This window comes from Anabrus simplex, chromosome 7 (genome assembly GCF_040414725.1).
Source record: "Anabrus simplex isolate iqAnaSimp1 chromosome 7, ASM4041472v1, whole genome shotgun sequence".
Classification (NCBI taxonomy): domain Eukaryota; kingdom Metazoa; phylum Arthropoda; class Insecta; order Orthoptera; family Tettigoniidae; genus Anabrus; species Anabrus simplex.
In genome coordinates this window covers 93087326-93107225 of record NC_090271.1, presented here as the reverse complement: position 1 = coordinate 93107225, position 19900 = coordinate 93087326, and the positions used below count along the sequence as shown (strand labels likewise).

At 42.3% G+C, this 19900-nt stretch overlaps 1 protein-coding gene across 1 annotated transcript in view; it reads left to right on the top strand.

The window, feature by feature from the left end:
• flip (flippy) overlaps window positions 1–19900 on the top strand; it is a 118816-nt gene that overhangs the window by 75584 nt on the left and 23332 nt on the right. The window contains exon 5 of the mRNA XM_067150685.2: window positions 12227–12354. Within this exon, the coding sequence (XP_067006786.1) occupies window positions 12227–12354 (128 nt within the window). The remainder of the gene's footprint in view (window positions 1–12226; window positions 12355–19900) is intronic.

The window sequence follows — 19900 nt, the reverse complement described above, 5'->3', positions numbered from 1 at the left end:
CTTCGTTAACGTAAAACAAATTGCTCTTTTCTAAAGTCACCTCTGTAGTATGGGATTAGCCCTTTGCATTAGTGGCCTAGAGCCAGATTAGGTTTTAAAAACAAGTGTATTAGGAGTGCAGATCGTCTCCTCTCAAATTGTTATTTTAGAGGTCATGTAATTGCCCCTTTTCATTTAATAGACCTCAGTAGGTTGGGTATTTTACCCCTGTGTCTATGTCCAGTGAGGACAACTCGAAGGTGGAGTTTGGTGTGGCCTTTGAGAGGCTTAAAGTTGAGAGCGTGTGGCTCTTTTGAAAATTGAGTGTTGTGTGCCTCGTGGAGGCTTTTCAGTGTAATTTGGAGCAAGGACTCCTAGGCATGAATGGGGTTTTCTGCCCCTCTGTTGAAACTTGTGTTTGGGGTAAAACTGAGCTGATTGCCCAAGCATTGTGAAGTCAGGGCGCGAAGCCCAAATCCTGTAAATATTGTAACTACCCTTTGGACTTACTACCTTGTACCTGCCATGCTTGTTATTTCTTTGTTTTTGAAAAGAAAATATAACCTTGTTAAATTTTACATTAACTTTGATTCCGTAGTTTGAGACCCGTTCACGCCCGCACCTTCTTTCACCTCTACCTACCACTAAAACACGGTAACAATAATAATAATAATAATAATAATAATAATAATAATAATAATAATAATAATAATAATAAAACACCTACTAATCGATCTCGATATTTTCACTATTTACCCATGGGTTTAGAGAATTGTTTCCAAGTTATACTAGTCCATTACACACTTGCACTAATTTCTGTATTTAAAGTTTAGATAAGGAGGATGTCTTTGTTATCGCATCTTCGCTGTCTTCTGGGTTCTCAGAACTAGCTAATTACTTCAAAAGCCTTGTTGATTGTTGTGAGTGGTAGCAATGGATGGTTATTATTTGAACAGGTTGGGAAACCCACATTCTTTCAGAAATAACAACCGTACTTCTATTGACGAAAGAAGCTCTGCACTACGATGGCCTAAGTTTGGATTAACCCTCTGTAATACAAATAATACTGTATTGTGTGCTGTAGCTTTATCAATATGTAAAGTCACTCTTCAACTACTGAATTAAGAAACAGTCATGGGCCCCTCACAAGAGATCGCCCCCGCCCCCCGCCCCGCGGGGTCAGCGGGGTCCTTATCGCCGCCACAGTATCTGGTTAATTATTAAAGTATTTTCATCTATTATAAACCATTCTTTTAACCACACATCGTAAATGAGGCGAGATTGTGAAATTAAATACACTTTTATAAGATATCATAAGACATTTAAGAGTTTGCGTCTATATCAAGCATAATACAATTATAATAAAGTATCACAGGATATCCTGTGTGTATGAAGGTTACACAAAACGCTAGATTGAAGCCTGAATATCAAATGAAAAAATGAGGATGAAAAATGTTCGATCATAATTCTGGAATTCGGACATGGCGAACCATCAAAATTTCAGTGGTATGTGTGTGCTTGCATGAACACAGTGTTCTGATGTGTCGTAGTCCATATATACATACTGTACCAGTTACGCGCAGTACATGCCGTATTTTTTAGAAAAATAATATTTAATCATCACGCAAGACGTTTACTGCGAGCTTGGTCTGTCTACGCTCGGCGGAGCGCGCCCGCTTGAAGCAGCTACAGCTGTACGAGTGACGTGACGCAGGAGCAAGATAGGCTACCCGCCTGTTCTGCCACGTGCTACCCGGCAAGGACTGGCATGCTCTAGAAGAAACGTCACACCTTCCCGAATGTTCGACTGGGAACTTTTCAAAACTCCTGTAATAATGGTCGTTTCAACTCCGTCATCTTGTAGAGAATCATGTAAACGTCTCTAATATTAAATTTCAAGTAAATCCATCCAGGGATTCTCGAATTATTCCACTTCATAGAAATCAAGATATCTGATGACGTAGAAGCGCAAATCGTACATAAGACGAGCTCAACCCAACTAAGTCAGTCAATCACAGCTGGGAGTCCAGTCTGACTCACCACGCTACACTATTACTCTGTTCGTCGAGATAAAGTGCTGTCAAAATCTATCTTCGAATTCTACAACTCTTTATAGTGGACTTAGGTTCTCTCAGTTAATTGGAACTTAGAATCTTTGCGCGAGTTGAAACTTCGATATGTGATAAGTCTTTACAGTGGACTTAGATTCTGACAGTCGATTGAAACTTAGACTTTGTGCGTGTATTGAAACTCCAATATGTGACAAGTCTTACAGTGGACTTAGGTTCTGGCAGTTGATTGGAACTTAGAAATTGTGCGCGTGTAGAAACTTCGACTTTATAATTGTGGAACTTAGTTTCTTACCACTTTACAATTGTGGAACTTAGTCTCTTATCAACGAATGTTGTAAATTTCAAAGTGACACACTACCGCATTGTATTATTAACTGTGCAATATTCTTAAAACTCAGTCAGCTTATTTCCATTTATAAAGTGGAAATGATAATGAAAGTGTTTAACATTTTCACTACCCTAAATGCAAGTGATCACCTATTTCACAATTTATACTCGTGTGTTTCGATACAAGTGATTAACTCTGAGTAGAAGTGAACGATACTCATTTCATAATGAATTGAATTTACAACTGTGTATAATTATAATTGCTAACTTCATTATTTCTTCAAATTTTAGGTTGAAGAGAACGATACACAATTGAAACTGAGTCGAGTTTTGAAGTGTGCATAATAATTGATAGTGTTATTTCTTCCTCAAAGTGATTAATAATTTATTAATGCGTTATTGACAGCAGTGTCCGTTGGATAAACTCTTGAGCAGTCGTACATTTATTCAAGTGTCAAGTGCGACCATATTTCAGTGGAAAGCAATCACGAACTGTGCATAATACATTAACAGTTTCGTTATTTCTAAAGCTTGTATTCATAAACTGTGATTTATTTATTTTCTGAATTCTATGCTATCCTCATCTTCATTTTTAAAAACATTTAAATTCTATCTACAAGGGACTAGTGAAGATCGACGTCAATATTAAATTAAGCATTGGTGTCAAATAAGTGTATCGGGGGACTGTGCAATTGTGGACACTCGCGTGAGAAATAAAACGAGTGATTACCCCGCAGATCGCCGGAGAACGTCGGAGACTGTGTAGAACTTCATAGGTACGAGTTCGATCCCATGTCGGATAAAGCTGGGTGTTCCAGCTCCATTCTATGGTGACGAACGAGGTCTGCAGAACGAGTTCCAGTCCAGTTCAGCATGGTGACCTGGGAGTACGGGTTACCCGATAGGCGATGTTGCAGACGACGAAAATCTACACCAAGGTGATATCCAATTCAACATTCATTTATTTGAATAAACTTCAGTCTTTAAAAGAACTTTTAATTATTTTTTTTGTAGATAGGACCCTTCCTCCTGTACCAAACCCTAGCTATAATTTACCTGGAACTGCCCTGAGACATAACTCGTGCGATTATAAATTAAATAGTAAATCCGGGCTATATTTTACTGGTAAAATACATAACTTTCTTCTTATTTATTTCCATATTTCTACCTTTCTTCATTTTATCCCTGAAGGCTGCTCCTGTACCCGGCTAAAAGTCTCCGACGTACCACTAGGCGGTACGCGTACCACATTTTGAGAACCACTGGGTTAAGGTGTGAAAATGGGAAACCACGGAAAACCATCTTCAGGGCCCCCGACAGTGGGCTTTGAAAGCACTGTCTTCCGAATGCAAGCTGACAGCTACGTGACCCAAACCATGTAACCACTCACTGGGACCTGATAGTTCTAATCCCCTGTATTTTCATTATCCGGAGTCTCCCAGAGCAGCAGATCTACTGGTCGGCGTGTTGTATTACATGCTCATATGACCGATAGTGGTAGTGGTGGTAGTGGTATTGGTGAATCTTTACTTTTTTTACAGTTGGCATTACCTCGCCCCGTCCGGCTCCATGGCTAAATGGTTAACATGCTGGCCTTTTAGTTTGATTCCCGGCAGGGTCGCGAATTTTAACCATAATATTGGTTAATTTCGCTTGCACGGGGGCTGTGCGTATGTGTCGTCTTCATCATCATTTCATCCTCATTACGACGCGCCGGTCACCTGCGGAAGTCATATCAAAAGGCCTGTATCTGGCGAGCCGAACTTGTCCCTAGGACACTTCCGGCACGAAAAACCATACGCCATTTCATTTTTTTTACCTCGCACCGACTCAGATAGGTCTTATGGAGACAATGAGATAGGAAAAGGCTAGAAGTGGGAAGGAAGCGGCCGCGGTCTTATTCAAGGTACAGCCCCAGCTTTTGCCTGGTGTGAAAATGGAAAAACACGGAAAACCATCTTCAGGGCTTCCGACAGTGGGGTTCGAACCAACTATCTCCCGAATGAAAGATCATTGTTTTAAGAGGAAGTACAACTGGCCAACCATCCTCTATTAACACAAATTGCAGAGAAAATGGAAGAAGTGCGACACTTTAAAAAATGAAATCCGCAAGGGAAAGGGAAAGGCCACGATCGACGTAAAAATTAAGTCTCTAGGTCTCGGAAACCTGCAGTATTACCGCCGGTTTGGGAAGGAACAAGATTTGACCACCAGAGATCGGATAGGAAAGATGAATGCGAGGAGCCTGGTACAATTAAGTGGAAGCAATGCCAGACTCAGCTATGGGAACCATGGTCACCAAACCATGCTCTCAAGTTCAGAGTCCCTGAACCTGTTTTCATTGTATCACTGATTCACAGCAGTAAGCCATGCACACTTGGACGCTGTAGTCACACCCCTTCATGGTGTTGCAATTTTTGTGTATAAAAAACGTGTATAGATTATGCTATTATTAATAGTAACTGTTTTTCTGTATACTACTTAACATAATAAACAGATAGAAAAATAAATACAAATTCAGTTAAATATATAACCGCCAGGCTGGGTGGCTCAGACAGTTGAAGCGCTGGCTTTCTGACCCCAACTTGGCATGTTCAATCCTGGCTCAGGCCGTGCTCAAATGCGTCAGCCTCGTGACGGTATATTAAGCGGGCACGAAAAAGAACTCCTGCGGGACTAAATTCCGGTACCTCTGCGCCTCCGGAAATCGTAAAAGTAGTTAGTGGGACGTGAATTATTATTATTATTATTATTATTATTATTATTATTATTATTATTATTATTATTATTATTATTATTAAATATATAACCAATGGTGACCTCAAGTTAAAAATTACTCGTTCTAATGATTTTCTTACCATGTATAAGATACTTCTATAAGCACGTCATGATGAAGAGGATTTTATGTGCCGAGAGCTAAGTGGGACAACGGTCGATATAGAATTATTTTTTATTTTTTATTTTTTTAGAAGTCAGTACTGTTGTTTCGCAACGGTCACGCCGACATGTAATACAGAAATCATGTCATCTTGTGCAATCATGTCGACAATCACCCTGTGGTTGGAGACGGTTGGATGCATCCACGGTATCACCTGCCTGTCGTGAGAGACGACTAAAAAGGGGGTCCCAGAACACAAGTGGACACAGTTCCGTACAGAGTGTGCCCATTTCTAGCGGCACTACCTTCCTGTATCCTGCGTGGTATAGAGGCAATAGAGCCCTGGATCACATTCTGTGGAACTGCAGCCCATAAAATGTTGGACACACGCGAATATTATTATGAATTATGCATTGAGCTCTACACTTGGAAGTAATTTAATTACAAACTTACTGTAAATACTGTGAGATCAACTTGTCACTTTAGTAGGCACAGAATTACTTATTACTTGTACCGTCTTTCACATCATCATAAACACTGACCATTATTGTTTTATTTGTTATTTGTTATTTGTTATACATACATACACACACACACACACACACACACATGCATTATCATTATGTCTTTCAGCGTTCAGTCTGCAAGCCTCTGTGAATTTACTAAATGTCGCCATAATCCTCTATTTGCAACTAGTGCTGTGGCTTCATTTAGTTCTATACCTCTTATCTTTAAATCATTAGAAACTGAGTCTAACCATCGTCGTCTTGGGCTACCTCTACTTCTCTTATCATCTATAATAGAGTCCATTATTCTCCTAGGTAAAATATCCGCCTCCATTCGCCTCACATGACCCCACAACCGAAGCCCATTTATGCGCACAGCTTCATCCATGGTGTTCATTCCTAACTTAGCCTTTATCTCCTCATTCCGAGTACTCTCCTGCCATTGTTCCCACCTGTTTGTACCAGCAATCATTCTAGCTACTTTCATGTCTGTTACTTCTAACTTCTGAAAACAGACCGATGTAAAGATAGTTTCGTCAGGGAGCTGACTTCCTTCTTACTGAACACTGTTGATCGCAACTGCGAGCTCCCTGCATTAGCTTTACTGCACCTTGATTCAATCTCACTATATTACCATCCTGGGAGAACTCACAATCTAAATACTTAAAATTATCTACCTGTTCCAGCTTTGTATCTCCAATCTGACACTCAATTCTCTTGAATTTCTTACGTACTGACATCAATTTAGTCTTCGAAAGGCTAATTTTCACACCGTACTCATTGCACCTATTTTCAAGTTCCAAGATATTAGACCACAGGTATTCGAAACAATCTGCCATTAAGACCAAGTCGTCAGCATAGGCCAGACTGCTTACTATATTTCACCTAACTGAATCCCTCCCTGCCACTTTATACCTTTCAGAAGAAAATCCATGTAAACTACGAACAGCCAAGGTGAAAGATTACAGCCGTATTTAACCCCTCTAAGTACCCTGAACCAAGAACTCATTCTACCGTCAATTCTCAATGCAGCCCAATTGTCAACATAAATGCCTTTGATTGATTTTAATAATCTACCCTTAATTCCATAGTCCCCCAGTTTGGCGAACATCTCTTCCCTCGGTACCCATCATATGCTTTCCTAGATCTATGGAACATAAACACAATTGTCTATTCCTCTCGTAACACTTTTCAATTACCTGGCGCATACTGAAAATCTGATTCTGACAGCCCTTCAGTGGTCTGAAACCACACTGGTTTTCATCCAACTTCCTCTTAACCACTGATCGCACCCTCCCTTCCAAGATGCCAATGAATACTTTGCCTGGTATACTAAACAATGAGATACCTCGACAGTTGTTGCAATCCTTACTGTTCCCTTGCTTATTGATCGGTGCAATTACTGCTTTTGTCCAATCTAAAGTTACCTTACCAACACTCCATGCTAATCTTACTACTCTGTGAAGCCATTTCATCCCTGCCTTCCCACAATACTTCAAAATTTCACGTCTAAATTCATCTATTCCTGCTGCTTTATGACAATGGAATTTATTTACCATCCTTTCCACTTCCTCAAGCGTAATTTCACCAACATCATTTTCCTCCTCCCCATGAACTTGGTTGTTCGCGACACCACCAGGAAGATTTCCTTTTACGTTGAGAAGATTTTCAAAATATTCCTTCCACCTATCCAGTGATTCCCTGGGATGTATTATGAGTTCACCTGAATTACCATAAACACTGTTCATTTCCTTTTTCCCTCTCTTCCTAAGATTCTTTATTATTTATTACTGTCCAGAAAGGTTTCCCTGCTGCTTGACCTAGCCTTTCCAGGTTATTACCAATATCTTCCCACGACTTCTTTTTTGGATTTAACAACTATTTGTTTCACTCTGTTTCTTTCATTTACGTACAATTGCCTATCTGCATCGGCCCTTGTTTGGAGTCATTTCTGATAAGCCTTCTTTTTACATTTACAAGATGATCTCACTTTATCATTCCATAATACAGAATAAAGTCCGCCTCTGTGGTGTAGTGGTTAGTGTGATTAGCCGGGTTCGAGGCCCAGGTTCGATTCTCGGCTCTGCCACGAAATTTGAAAAGTGGTACGAGGGCTGGAACGGGGTCCACCCAGCCTCGGGAAGTCAACTGAGTAGAGAGGGGTTCGATTCCCTCCTCAGCCATCCTGGAAGTGGTTTTCCGTGGTTTCCCACTTCTCCTCCAGGCAAATGACGGGATGGTGCCTAACTTAAGGCCACGGTCGCTTCCTTCCCTCTTCCTTGTCTGTCCCTTCCAATCTTCCCATCCCCCCGCAAGGCCCCTGTTCAGCATAGCAGGTGAGGCCGCCTGGGCGAGGTACTGGTCATCCTCCCCAGTTGTATCTCACGACCCAGAGTCTGAAGCTCCAGGACACTGCCCTTGAGGAGGTAGAGGTGGGATCCCTCGCTGAGTCCGAGGGTAAAACCGACCCTGAAGGGTAAACAGATAAGGAATATGAAGATGAAGAAGAATACTGTAATATACGTAAGGATTAACTTTTTAAAAGTATTAATGTTGTTAGAAGAGTTGTGTATATAAGAAACATAGTCCTGTAAACATGTAAACAACGTAATGAGTTAAAAAAGTACTAGTAAAAGAATTATGGTATATGGAGAAAGAGGAGAAATGAATATCTACACAGACAGTAAGGGAAGATCACAGATACCGCATGTAAGAGGAGACTGAAGTTTTACGGTCACCTTGCGAGAATGAACGAGAGTCGACTACCGAAGACAGTCTTTATAATTACATTACCAAGATAAAAGCAACTATAAACTGGGTAGAAAGAACGAGAAAGGATATGGAGGAAGTGTGACGATAAGAAATAGTATGTGGTATCCATAAATGACATATTCATAGGAATGACGAAAACGATGTAAATCACAGCACAGGTAATGAAAAATGATCGACCCACGTCACAAAGGATCATCAAACAGTATACATTTTGAGCTGCTCAGCGCCTAAGACAGGCAGGTATCATTTCACTGGTGGGAACGTGTCAGACCACGGAAGGGCATATGTTTGATACCCCAAACCATAAATCTCGTTAGGTTACGGCAACACAAAAACCGATGTGTGAATCAATTTAAACAAGTTATATTTCAACCATAAATGACTAGAACAGGCAAAATGCAACAATCCAAGAACAGGAATCACAAAGATTTTAGTAACGGCTCGGCCCTTTTAACAACAAAATGCAATCGAGACAGATCTTGATTAAAAAATTCTTGCGAATAACACCAATAAGCTTCTGCAAAAGCCCAAGACCCGTATTCGGCAGAAAACCACAATTAGTATATATTTTATTTAAATATTTTTTTCTTTTAAAAATGACACTGATTAAGAAAAAAGGGGGTGGGGTATTAATACAATTTGACAATAGTGATTAAAGGCCACACTTACAATCAAATATCACGTTACAAGACAGAAATATACGACTTAATACCGTGAAAAAAGGGAAAAAGGAGACAGACTGAGAAGGGAAGGAAAGGGAGGGGGACTTTTCCAGGCTGCTTAAACCCCATACGTTGGCAGTGTGAGCGACCGCTCCGACCTCAAGAAAAGTTCAGGAAGTGGCAACACTTCTAACATTTGTCCAGATACAGTTTATCATGTAAAGTAGAAGATTAATTAAGATATCAGTCTGAAGGACTCTGTTAGAATGAAAGCCATAAAGGCACAGAATAATCAATCGTTCAGTGTTCAAGTCTTGATGGAAAACACGAAAGATGAAAAAGTTATAACATTTGCTCACCCAGCCTGAAGATTTTCAATGCAGCTTTTCACAGAATAAAAATGTAAAACGTCGCAACGGGCCAGCCGCCTGCGAAATATTCCGCTCCCTCCACTCAGGGATGTTTTCACTCGATGTCCGACCGGAGAAACAAAGTAATAGCACGCTTATATAGGTGGTGAAGTAAGTCCAGAAATTACTCGAAGAAAAATACGTAGCGTGACGTCACAGCGGAGCAGCAGCAGTAGAGTGGAACAGGCCAGTTTATGAACAGCTGGGTGAGCAAGCAGATGAAGAGAAAATGGCAGTAGTAGAATGCGACGGATGGCAGACGGTAAGAAGAAAAAAATATTGATGTAGTAGAGAAGCCGTAACAGAAGTTGGCATCCATCCCAAAGAGATCTGGATGGAACAGGGATATGTTTCGAGCTACGATTGATAGATTAAAGGGATTCGAGCGAAAGCAAAATGAAAAGGCAAATAACGTCTGGTCAGAGAACAGGAAGAGGAACCACGGTGAACTTATGAAGAAGTTATGGGAAAATAAAAAGTACTAACCACCAAATCAGTTGTTTCCCGTGGCCCAAAGTAGGCTAAAATCGAAGAAAGACAGAAGAAGAAAAGGAAGAAATACACAATTTTTAAATGAAAAATAAAATAATTTAAATGGCAGGGATTTAATAGTGAACAAATTGTTGAATGGAGGTGGTGACGTAATGGGGAAGGGGGGACGTGATTACCTTAGTGGTTTAGCTGCTGGTATCCCACCCAGAAGGCCTAGGTTCGAATCCCACTCGATTCTGGGTCGAGATTGTCATCTCAAGAATCACAGTCAGGGAGGGCATCCGGTCTTAAACTATAGGCCAAAACTAAAAAGAGCCTGGGAGGCTCCATCGACGCTTGAAATACCTGAGATAAGCTGAAGAGCATTTTATATAGTATACAATTAGTAGTGCGTCAGATGTACGAAATCTGTAGTAGTAGAAGAAGATGGCGTATCGCAGGAAATAACATACAGGATTAGTCACGCAAGGGTTGCCGTGCTTCCTGCATGCCACGTATCGGTAAATGAAAGCGTGGTCGCCGTCAAACCGTTCCCGTACGCCCGCAGGAAACCAATCAACTTCGATGAATGGATAATCAGATTGAAAAACGGATATAAAAGCAATAACAGTTTCTCCATTACAGTAAGTGTTGAAAATGCTCTCCCTCGGCCTGTAGATAAGCATTGCAGCGTGTGATGGTGTTTCGATTCACTCTCTGGAATTTGGCCTCATGAATCTTAAAAATGTTGCTGCTAATTGCGTTTAAACATCTACAGCACATGAAGATACGGTGTTCTACACCGAATTCAGCAGCCATGAAACAAACGAAACCGATCAATTACTGCTGCATAAGAAGCAATCACGCTGTACACTGTACGGAAGCTTATCGCAGACTATCTGAGAGCGTAGCCGTAGTTCACTCTAACTCGGCTCCTCCACTCTTGTGGATCCTCCATGTTCATGAGCCGTAATTCGGTTCTAACTTGTATTTTCCACACTTGCCAATCCATAAATCGGATCTTCCACGCTCATAAGCTATAACTCACAAGGGAACCCTTCCATCTGCCAATCTCCGATCTGATTGAGATTTGGTACAACGACTTCAGTAGGAATGCTTTAATCATCCATATCAAAATTCGATGCCCAGTCGTATACTTAGCACCAGTAGCGGGGTGTCAAAGTTTGCTAATTCAAGCACCGCATACACAGGAGTAGCGGCGGGGCGGCTGGCCGCTTCATGTATCATGCTCCCAGTCTTCTCTCTCGCACACAAACATTACTCCCCCAGCCTCGGCAATCACTGGCACTATGCGGTAAGTGGGACCGCGCGGTCCTCCGCATACACATAGGATGTAAACACCGACACACTGCCGTGTAAGGAAAACAAGAGTTATTGTCGTAGAAAACTGTTTATGGTGGATCAAAGTCGCATTAACACACCAAAGGTGTTTTGCGATGCAAGAAGAGGAAAGTGTTAGGACTGGGAAGGAAGCGGCCGTGCCCTTAATTAAGGTACAGCCCCAGCATTTGCCGGGTGTCCCATTCGCCTCATGGAGTGGCAGCGATTGGCGAGGTTAGGGAAGTAATGTGTGTGTGTGTGTGTGTGTGTGTGTGTGTGTGCGTGCGATAGAGAGAGAGAGAGAGAGCGAGAGCGTGACACATGAACTGGTCGGCCACCCCGCCTCTACCTGCTTCCCGCGCTACTCCTGTCTACGCGGTGCTTAAATGAGCAAATTTTAACGTCCCAAAAGAGATGCTAAATATATGCCTGGGCATCTAATTTTGATATGGATGAATAAAGCATTGAGCCTGCGTGGCTCAGGCGGCAGCGCGCCGGCCTCTCACCGCTGGGTTCCGTGGTTCAAATCCCGGTCACTCCATGTGAGATTTGTGGTGGACAAACCGGAGTTGGGACAGGTTTTTCTCCGGGTATTCCGGTTTTTTCTCTCATCTTTAATTCCAGCAACACTCTAATATAATTTCATTTCATCTGTCAGTCATTAATCATTGCTCTAGAGGAGTGCGCCAGGGTTCGGCACAATTCCTATCCTCGCCGCAAGATCTCATTTCATTCCTGACCCGGTCGAATGACTGGAAACAGGCTGCAGATTTTCTTATAGTACTAAACACATATCTCTGTTTGATAGGTTTGGTTGCACTGCTTTGCACTACGCTGTTGAAGGTTCTCAGCTGGAAGCTGTTCTCTTTGCTCTCGGGGATGGCGCCGACATCGAAGCGACGGACTCTCAACAGTGGACACCTTTGATGAATGGAAGTAAGTTTAATGACAACTACCATGAGTCTCTATTTATTATGTAATCTCATTCTCAAAACTGCTCTTGCTGGCGAGATCTAGTGTTTACAGTGTCTTCTAGTACGGGCTAGAATAAATTTGTTACTTTCATTGATCTGTCTCAGTTTCATCCTTGGCTTTGACGATATGAAAGCGGCTGAGGTATGAGCGATAATAGCAATGCCTCTTTATGCTACCAGTCCCTGTGATGAATGGTGTGAAAACGTCGCTTGTAGGGTCGAGTAGGCGCGTGCATGTCAGAGAGCTTGGCAGAATGATACGTAACAGCAACTTCTGGCTCGGTGAGGAAAGCAACGAGGAAACTACATCACTCCTCATTTCCCACGTGCGCCTCTTCAGTGACACCTAGGCCATCTATAACAGCTGATGGTGGAGCTGTTGAGAATCAAACCAACTTTCGCGCTGAATACTCAACATACAAACATTCTCAAAATAGCTACCCGTGTAGGGCGACCAATTGTTGAAGGAAGGAATGAGGACAAGGCAATCAAAATACGGGGTAGGGGGGATTCCACAATTTGGGAAGACGGCTACATTTTTAGCTCTACTTTTAAAATGACAAAAATATTAATGTTTTCAAAGGAATTGTGTTGCCAGTCTCCCTCCTCATTTTTCTTGACCAAGGGTACTCTTAATGAAGTAATAACACAGAAAAATACATTTCACTCATCGCTATTGTAGAATTTATTTTCCAGTCTGAAGGTTGAAGACCCTGCATCTAAATGAAACCATATAAAAGTCAACAAATTCTGAAATAATAAAATAAATATTGAACATGTTATTACAAGTTAAAAAATTGGAAAGTGATTACTTCTATCTAATTTCTGAAAACTAAGACTAGAAGGGCAAGAAGAATCCTGCAGTACCCCAGACGGCAGCACTTTCACTGCACAGTCCAACTCCTGCTTTCTTTACCACATTGTAAAATTATCACTTTAATTTTTCATCAGAAAATTACAGTCTTTAGATAAAATAATTAAGACGTTCAACACGTTTAAAAGAGTTATAATGTAACACTGTTATCCTATAATTGTGAGACGAAATGACAAAAATGGGTGCAACAATGTTGAGGTATATGGCGAACTTAATACAAGTGGGTTTCAGAAAAACATTAGAAGAAGGAGCAGCTCGTCGCGATTCCAAAAGAACTCTATTAACATGGATTGGGTGTGCTTTTGGCCTGGGCGGAGGAGGGGTGTGAGGGGCACCTGGAATTAGCTTCATCAATATCTCGACACCATTGTAATCATTGCAACCAGTGTTCGTTTATGTATATTAGGTCAGTAGCGTCATCTTCTTACTGTGGACTTTTTTTCCTGTAACCAAGAGCTTGAGAAAATCTCGTACCAGGTATAAAAATGAAATGGCTTATGGCTTTTAGTGCCGGGAGTGTCCGAGGGACAAGTTCGACTCGCCAGATGCAAGTCTTTTGATTTGACTCCCGAACGCGACCTGCGCGTCGTGATGAGGATGAAATGATGATGAAGACGACACATACACCCAGCCCCCGTGCCAGCGAAATTAACCAATTATGGTTTAAATTCCCGACCCTGCCGGGAATCGAACCCGGGACCCCTGTGACCAAAGGCCAGCACGCTAACCATTTAGCCATGGAGCCTCGTATCAAGTGAAGCCCGTTCTACTCCTCAGTCCAGAATGAAAATTCTTGGACTGGCCGTAAAACGAACCCTGGGCCTTGGAATACGAGACACCCCAGGCTGGCTAATAATAATAATAATAACAATAATAATAATAATAATAATAATAATAATAATAATAATAATAATAGGTCCAAAAATTGTGGATGGCCAATATAGGTTACGAGAAGCGGAGAATTATACCAAGAAAGTGAAAGATTGATTGAGTCTATGGAAAAAAAAAGACTCTAATTTTATGGATATCTGTTTAAAATGCATGACAAGAGGCTGATAGATAGATAGATAAAGAATGGGTGAACCCTGCCTTCGCAGGGCTCCACACGTAGGTCTGTGAAGACTCTTTTGTGTCCCTTAAACGGGTTTGCCTAGTCCAGCCCTAGTGCTCCTATAAAGGATACCAGTGTCCGGATGTTGGCATTCCTGATGTCTTCCAGGCTCACGAAATGTGAGCCAAGGTGTCGATGTCTAGTGCTTGCAAGAGCCTCGCACTGACATAACACATGCGCGGAGGTCTCCTCCTCCCTACCGCATCTTCTACACATCGGATCCTGACTGATTTTCATGATGTGTAGGTGTCTCTGTAAGGTATTGTGGCCTGTCAACAGTCCAACTACCATTCGCATTCTGGTCCTATTCAAATTTATCAGAACCTTTTTATAACTTTGGCTAGGCCCTTTGATAAGTTCACATGCCTGCCTTGCTATAGTTAACCTCTTCCAAATGTCTAAGTGAGACTGGTTTGTCCACTGGAATGTTACCAGTTTCACGCTTCGGAGTGACACTCCCAGGAAGGGCTCTAGTCCTATGAAAGGACCTTTTGAGCCTTGTTTCGCTAGTTTGTCAGCTTCTTCACTTCCACTGATACCTGTGTGCCCAGGGACCCATAATAGGGTAACTGAGCTGAGTTCACACAGCTGATCTAACATCCTTTGGCATTCCCATACCATTTTTGATGTTGTTTTAACTGCACATAGCGCTTTTAACGCTGCCTCGCTATCGCTGCAAATATATTTCTTTCTTTTTTTTTTTTTTGCTAGGGACTTTACGTCGCACCGACACAGATAGGTCTTATGGCGACGATGGGATAGGAAAGGCCTAGGAGTTGGAAGGAAGCGGCCGTGGCCTTAATTAAGGTACAGCCCCAGCATTTGCCTGGTGTGAAAATGGGAAACCACGGAAAACCATCTTCAGGGCTGCCGATAGTGGGATTCGAACCTACTATCTCCCGGATGCAAGCTGCAAATAGTGATGCATCTTCTGTGTCCAGGCATGTTCCATATATATACAGCACAGGCCAGTATTGCGTATACTTCGGCCTGGAAAACAGTAGCGTATTTACCCATAGGTAGGGAGAGCCTTGTCTTAGGCCCCCAGACCCCGGCGCCTGTGCCCGTCTCTGTCCGCGAACCATCTGTGTACCATGTACAGCCCCCAGACCTAATACGGGCCCCAGCATCCGCGGCCCACTCCTCCCTTGTGGGTATCACCACTGTGAATTTATAATTCAAATTAAAACTAGGCTTCATCAGGTCCCCGATCATCATTGTCGTAGTGCAGGTCTGGTGAAGCCTTGTAAGAAAAGAGGCATGACCTCTATTCGGATTCTTGAAGGACCATCCTCCGAGTGACCAGAGGCGGTAGGCACTCATTCCCGCTATTTCCTTAACATATAAATGTAAGGGAGGAAGACCTAGGATGGCCTCCATTGCACATAATGGTGTAGTACCCAGTGCCCCTGTTATTCCTAGACACGCAAGTCTTTGGACACTGTTTAACTTGGTGGTCACAGTTTTACTCTCCGAACCTGGCCACCAGACTAAAGATGCATAGGTGATCGTGGATCGTACAATAGAATTATAGAGCCACTGGACCACCTTAGGTCCTAGGCCCCAAGTCTTTCCGACGGCCCTGCGACAGGCCCACATAATCTTGCGAGCCTTATCCACCTTATGGTCTATGTGTTTCTTCCAACTCAGTCTTGCCTCAAGGATTACCCCTAGGTACTTAACTGAGGTTGTCTTAACTATTTTTTTCCCAAGTAGGAAAGGCTCTGATAATCCGTCTAGCCTCCTCCTTCTGGTAAATACCACGAGCTCCGTCTTGTCGGGATTAACCGACAAGTCCGTGTCGTGGCACCATCTTTCCACCCTACGTAGGGAGCTCTGTACGAGCTCTGAAACCGTACTGGGGAAATTTCCCACCGCCATCAGGCTAATGTCATCTGCATAGCCTTGGGCGTAAATTCAACCAACATTTAACCTTGTAAGTAGTTCATCCACTACCAGACACCATAATGTTGGTGATAATACCCCTCCCTGTGGACACCCCCTGTCTATATTAGCTCTCAACATAACTGCGTTGAGGGTAAACAGAACTTGACGGCCCTGCAGTGAGGCCATAATCCATTTTATGAGCATCCTGCTCACTCCTCTTCTCTCTAGACTAAGTTCTATGGAGCCCAAAGATGTGTAATTAAAGGCCCCTTCTATATCTAGGAATACAACCATAGCAAGTTTTTGCTGATCCAAGGCACTCTCCAGCCTAGAAACTAGCTGGTGTAGTGCCGTCTCAACCGACTTCCCTGGTTGATATGCATGTTGATGAGGATGCAGGGGACAGTCTCTTAATACTTTCTCCCTGATATGTCTATCCACCAGTCTTTCCAAGGTCTTAAGAAGAAAAGACGTTAGACTGATGGGTCTATAATCCTTAGGTCTAGTATATGAAGACCTTCCGGGTTTGGGTATATACACTACCTTCGCCTGACGCCACAAGGAGTACACGTACCCCATAGTGAGACAGGCTCTAAAAATTCTGACCAGGTATGGTATAAGGACCCCACCCGCTTCCTGAAGAAGCGCCGGGAAGATCCCATCCATTCCTGGGCTTTTGTAAGGGACAAAATATTCTAATGCCCACTTCACCCTTCTGGGGGTAACAATCTCTGCGGCTTCCTTCCAGCCTCTTCTATCGGGTCTGAAGGATCCGCTCGATTCTACTTCAGACAAGAGGCTGACGAAGGAGATTATTTAAAACACTTGACAATAGACCTAAAGATTCCGACAAATTGTTCAGGGAGGTAAGAAAAGATCTTGATCAGTCTGGATTAAATCAGAAAGTATATATCAGTAATCAACAGCTTCAGAGGCTTCCATGACGAACAGAAACTGAATAGGAGATGGACAGAGAAAAGAAGACAGAGAAAAATGCAAAGATTTTGGGCTGCAAAGAAGGCTTCCAGAATGTTATTGTTGCTTAACATGGTTTTAAAAGGTCGTAAACGAATATAATAATAATAATAATAATAATAATAATAATAATAATAATAATAATAATAATAATAATAATAATAATAATAACTACTGGCACGTAAAAATAACTCCCACGGGAGTTATCTCGGCGTCTCGGCGTCTCCGAAAACCGTAAAAGTAGTTAGTGGGACGTAAAATAAATAACATTATTATTATTATTATTATTATTATTATTATTATTATTATTATTATTATTATTATTATTATTATTATTATTATTATTATTACAAGCAAATGGACCAAAATGGACCACTAAGGATCACGCTACAACTTCATTTCTTTCTCTTCGTGCGGAGATTTCTCTGTGTCCAATACTTCTTCGCTGGCCTGCTTCCGCTGTTCATCTGTCCAGGCTCTCCCGGTCTTCTTGGTTCTTCCTGCGGCTTGAACACCTTCCAAATTCTTCACTGTGTTCCTAAACGCATTCCTTTCTAGCAGCTGGACTTCCGAGATGCTTAACCTTTCCATATCCTTTTTCGTTTCCTTAATCCATGCTGTAGTGGTCTTTTTTCTCCAGAAGTAATCAAATACCTGTTTGGTAAGTCTGTTTGCATTCATTCTGTACAGATATCCGAGAAACGCCAGCCTCCTTTTCTTCATGGTCTCTGAGATTCTTTCCACCTTCTGGTAAACTTCTTTATTGCTCCGAAGTTTCCATCCGCTTTCAGTTTGGACAGTTCCCATATCTTTTCTGAGGATTCTTCTTTCCAGGACCTCTAGCTTCTCCAGCTTGTAGTTCATGGACAGGCATTCACAGGCATACAGGCTTTCTGTTTTGACCACGGTGTTGTAATGTTTTAATTTGGAATTCCAGGATAAGCACTTCTTATTGTAGATGTTTTTGTCAAGCCGTATGCTCTCTCCATTTTTGAGATCCGATTTTCCACTACAGCTGTTTCTAGTCCATTCTCCTGTATGGTCTCACCAAGTTATACTTGAACTTCTTGACCCGTTCTATCCGTCCTATCTCTGTTTTCTGGAATTTTGGTCCATCTTTGATGTTCGTCATGAATTTGGTCTTTTCTGCTGAAATCCTCAGTCCTGTTTGGCTGGCGATTCTTTAATAACAATAATAATAATAATAATAATAATAATAATAATAATAATAATAATAATAATAATAATAAATACACGAGATCTAGAATGTCTTTCTTTTTCTCACAGTTCATGAGAATTATCATTCTATTGTGGATACACTCATTTTCCTTACCACTTATCGTAACTCGTTAACTCCCCTGTGGGTGGAGTCAAAGGATGCAATATCGTAAGAGGCTACTAAGAGGGGCAACAACCTAAGAATCTGTACTCGCTGTCTCGTCTTCTTAAAACCAGAAACATATCCATGATTCTGTGCTTTTCTGTGTAGCAGACAAAATGTACGAGTGGAAAGTTTCATTGTCCAGTGTCAACGGACCGGATTCTCCAGGGAGAGGAGGAAACGGATCAGCGGATGAAGAGACGGACCTAGGACCTAGGAAAGGTTTTCATTCCCCTCCCCAAAGGGGAAGGGCTGGCCAACTAGAAGGTGATGCCTTCTCTCTGGCCAGGAGATTCGGCGGGTTTGGTGGATTGATGGAGTTGGAGGAAGTGGGGGGGGGGGGGCGTAGTTGACTGAAACTACTATCTTTATATGAACTCTCCCCATTCACTCGACGTATTCACGTTATAAAAATACTTGCGGCCTATCCCAGTTTTTCTTTCTTTGCATGCACGTATGTTATCAATATCACAGTATGTAGCCGGGCTGAGTGGCTCAGACAGTTGAGGCGCGAGCCTTCTGACCCCAGCTTGGCTTGGCAGGCTCGATCCTGCCTCAGTCCGGTGGTGTTTGAAGGTGCGCAAATACGTCAGCTTCGTGTCGGTAGATTTACTGGCACGTAAAAGAACACCTGCGGGACAAAATTCCGGCACCTCGACGTAAACAAATAACATTATTATAATCATAGTATTGCCACAGATGTGTTGTTCGTTGCTGTTATTTTAAAAAGAAATTGTATAACAAGAAATAATCTCCGTATAATTTTCTGAGACTCATGGACGCTTAACAGACACTTGAAGTGGGCCTGCCCTATGCTATAATTTAAGAATATACAGTGTTATAATAATAGTCTGTTATTTCCTGTTGCGGTATTGGTTGTTCCGTCCGACTCGTTGGCTGAATGGTCAGCGTACTGACCTTCGGTTCAGAGGGTCCCGGGTTCGATTCCCGGCCGGGTCGGGGATTTTAACCTTGATTGGTTAATTCCAATGGCCCGGGGGCTCGGTGTTTGTGCTGTCCCCAACATTCCTGCAACTCACACACCACACATAACACTATCCCCCACCACAATAACACGCAGTTACCTACACACGGCAGATGCCGCCCACCCTCATCGGAGGGTCTGTCTTACAAGGGCTGCACTCGACTAGAAATAGCCACACGAAATTATTATTATTATTATTGGTTGTTCCCCCTCTTGTTCCTTCTCCTTGCCTTCTCAATCGTAGTCTTGGTGGCTGGTTAGCGTGCTGGTCTTTGGTTCAAGGGTCCCCGGGTCC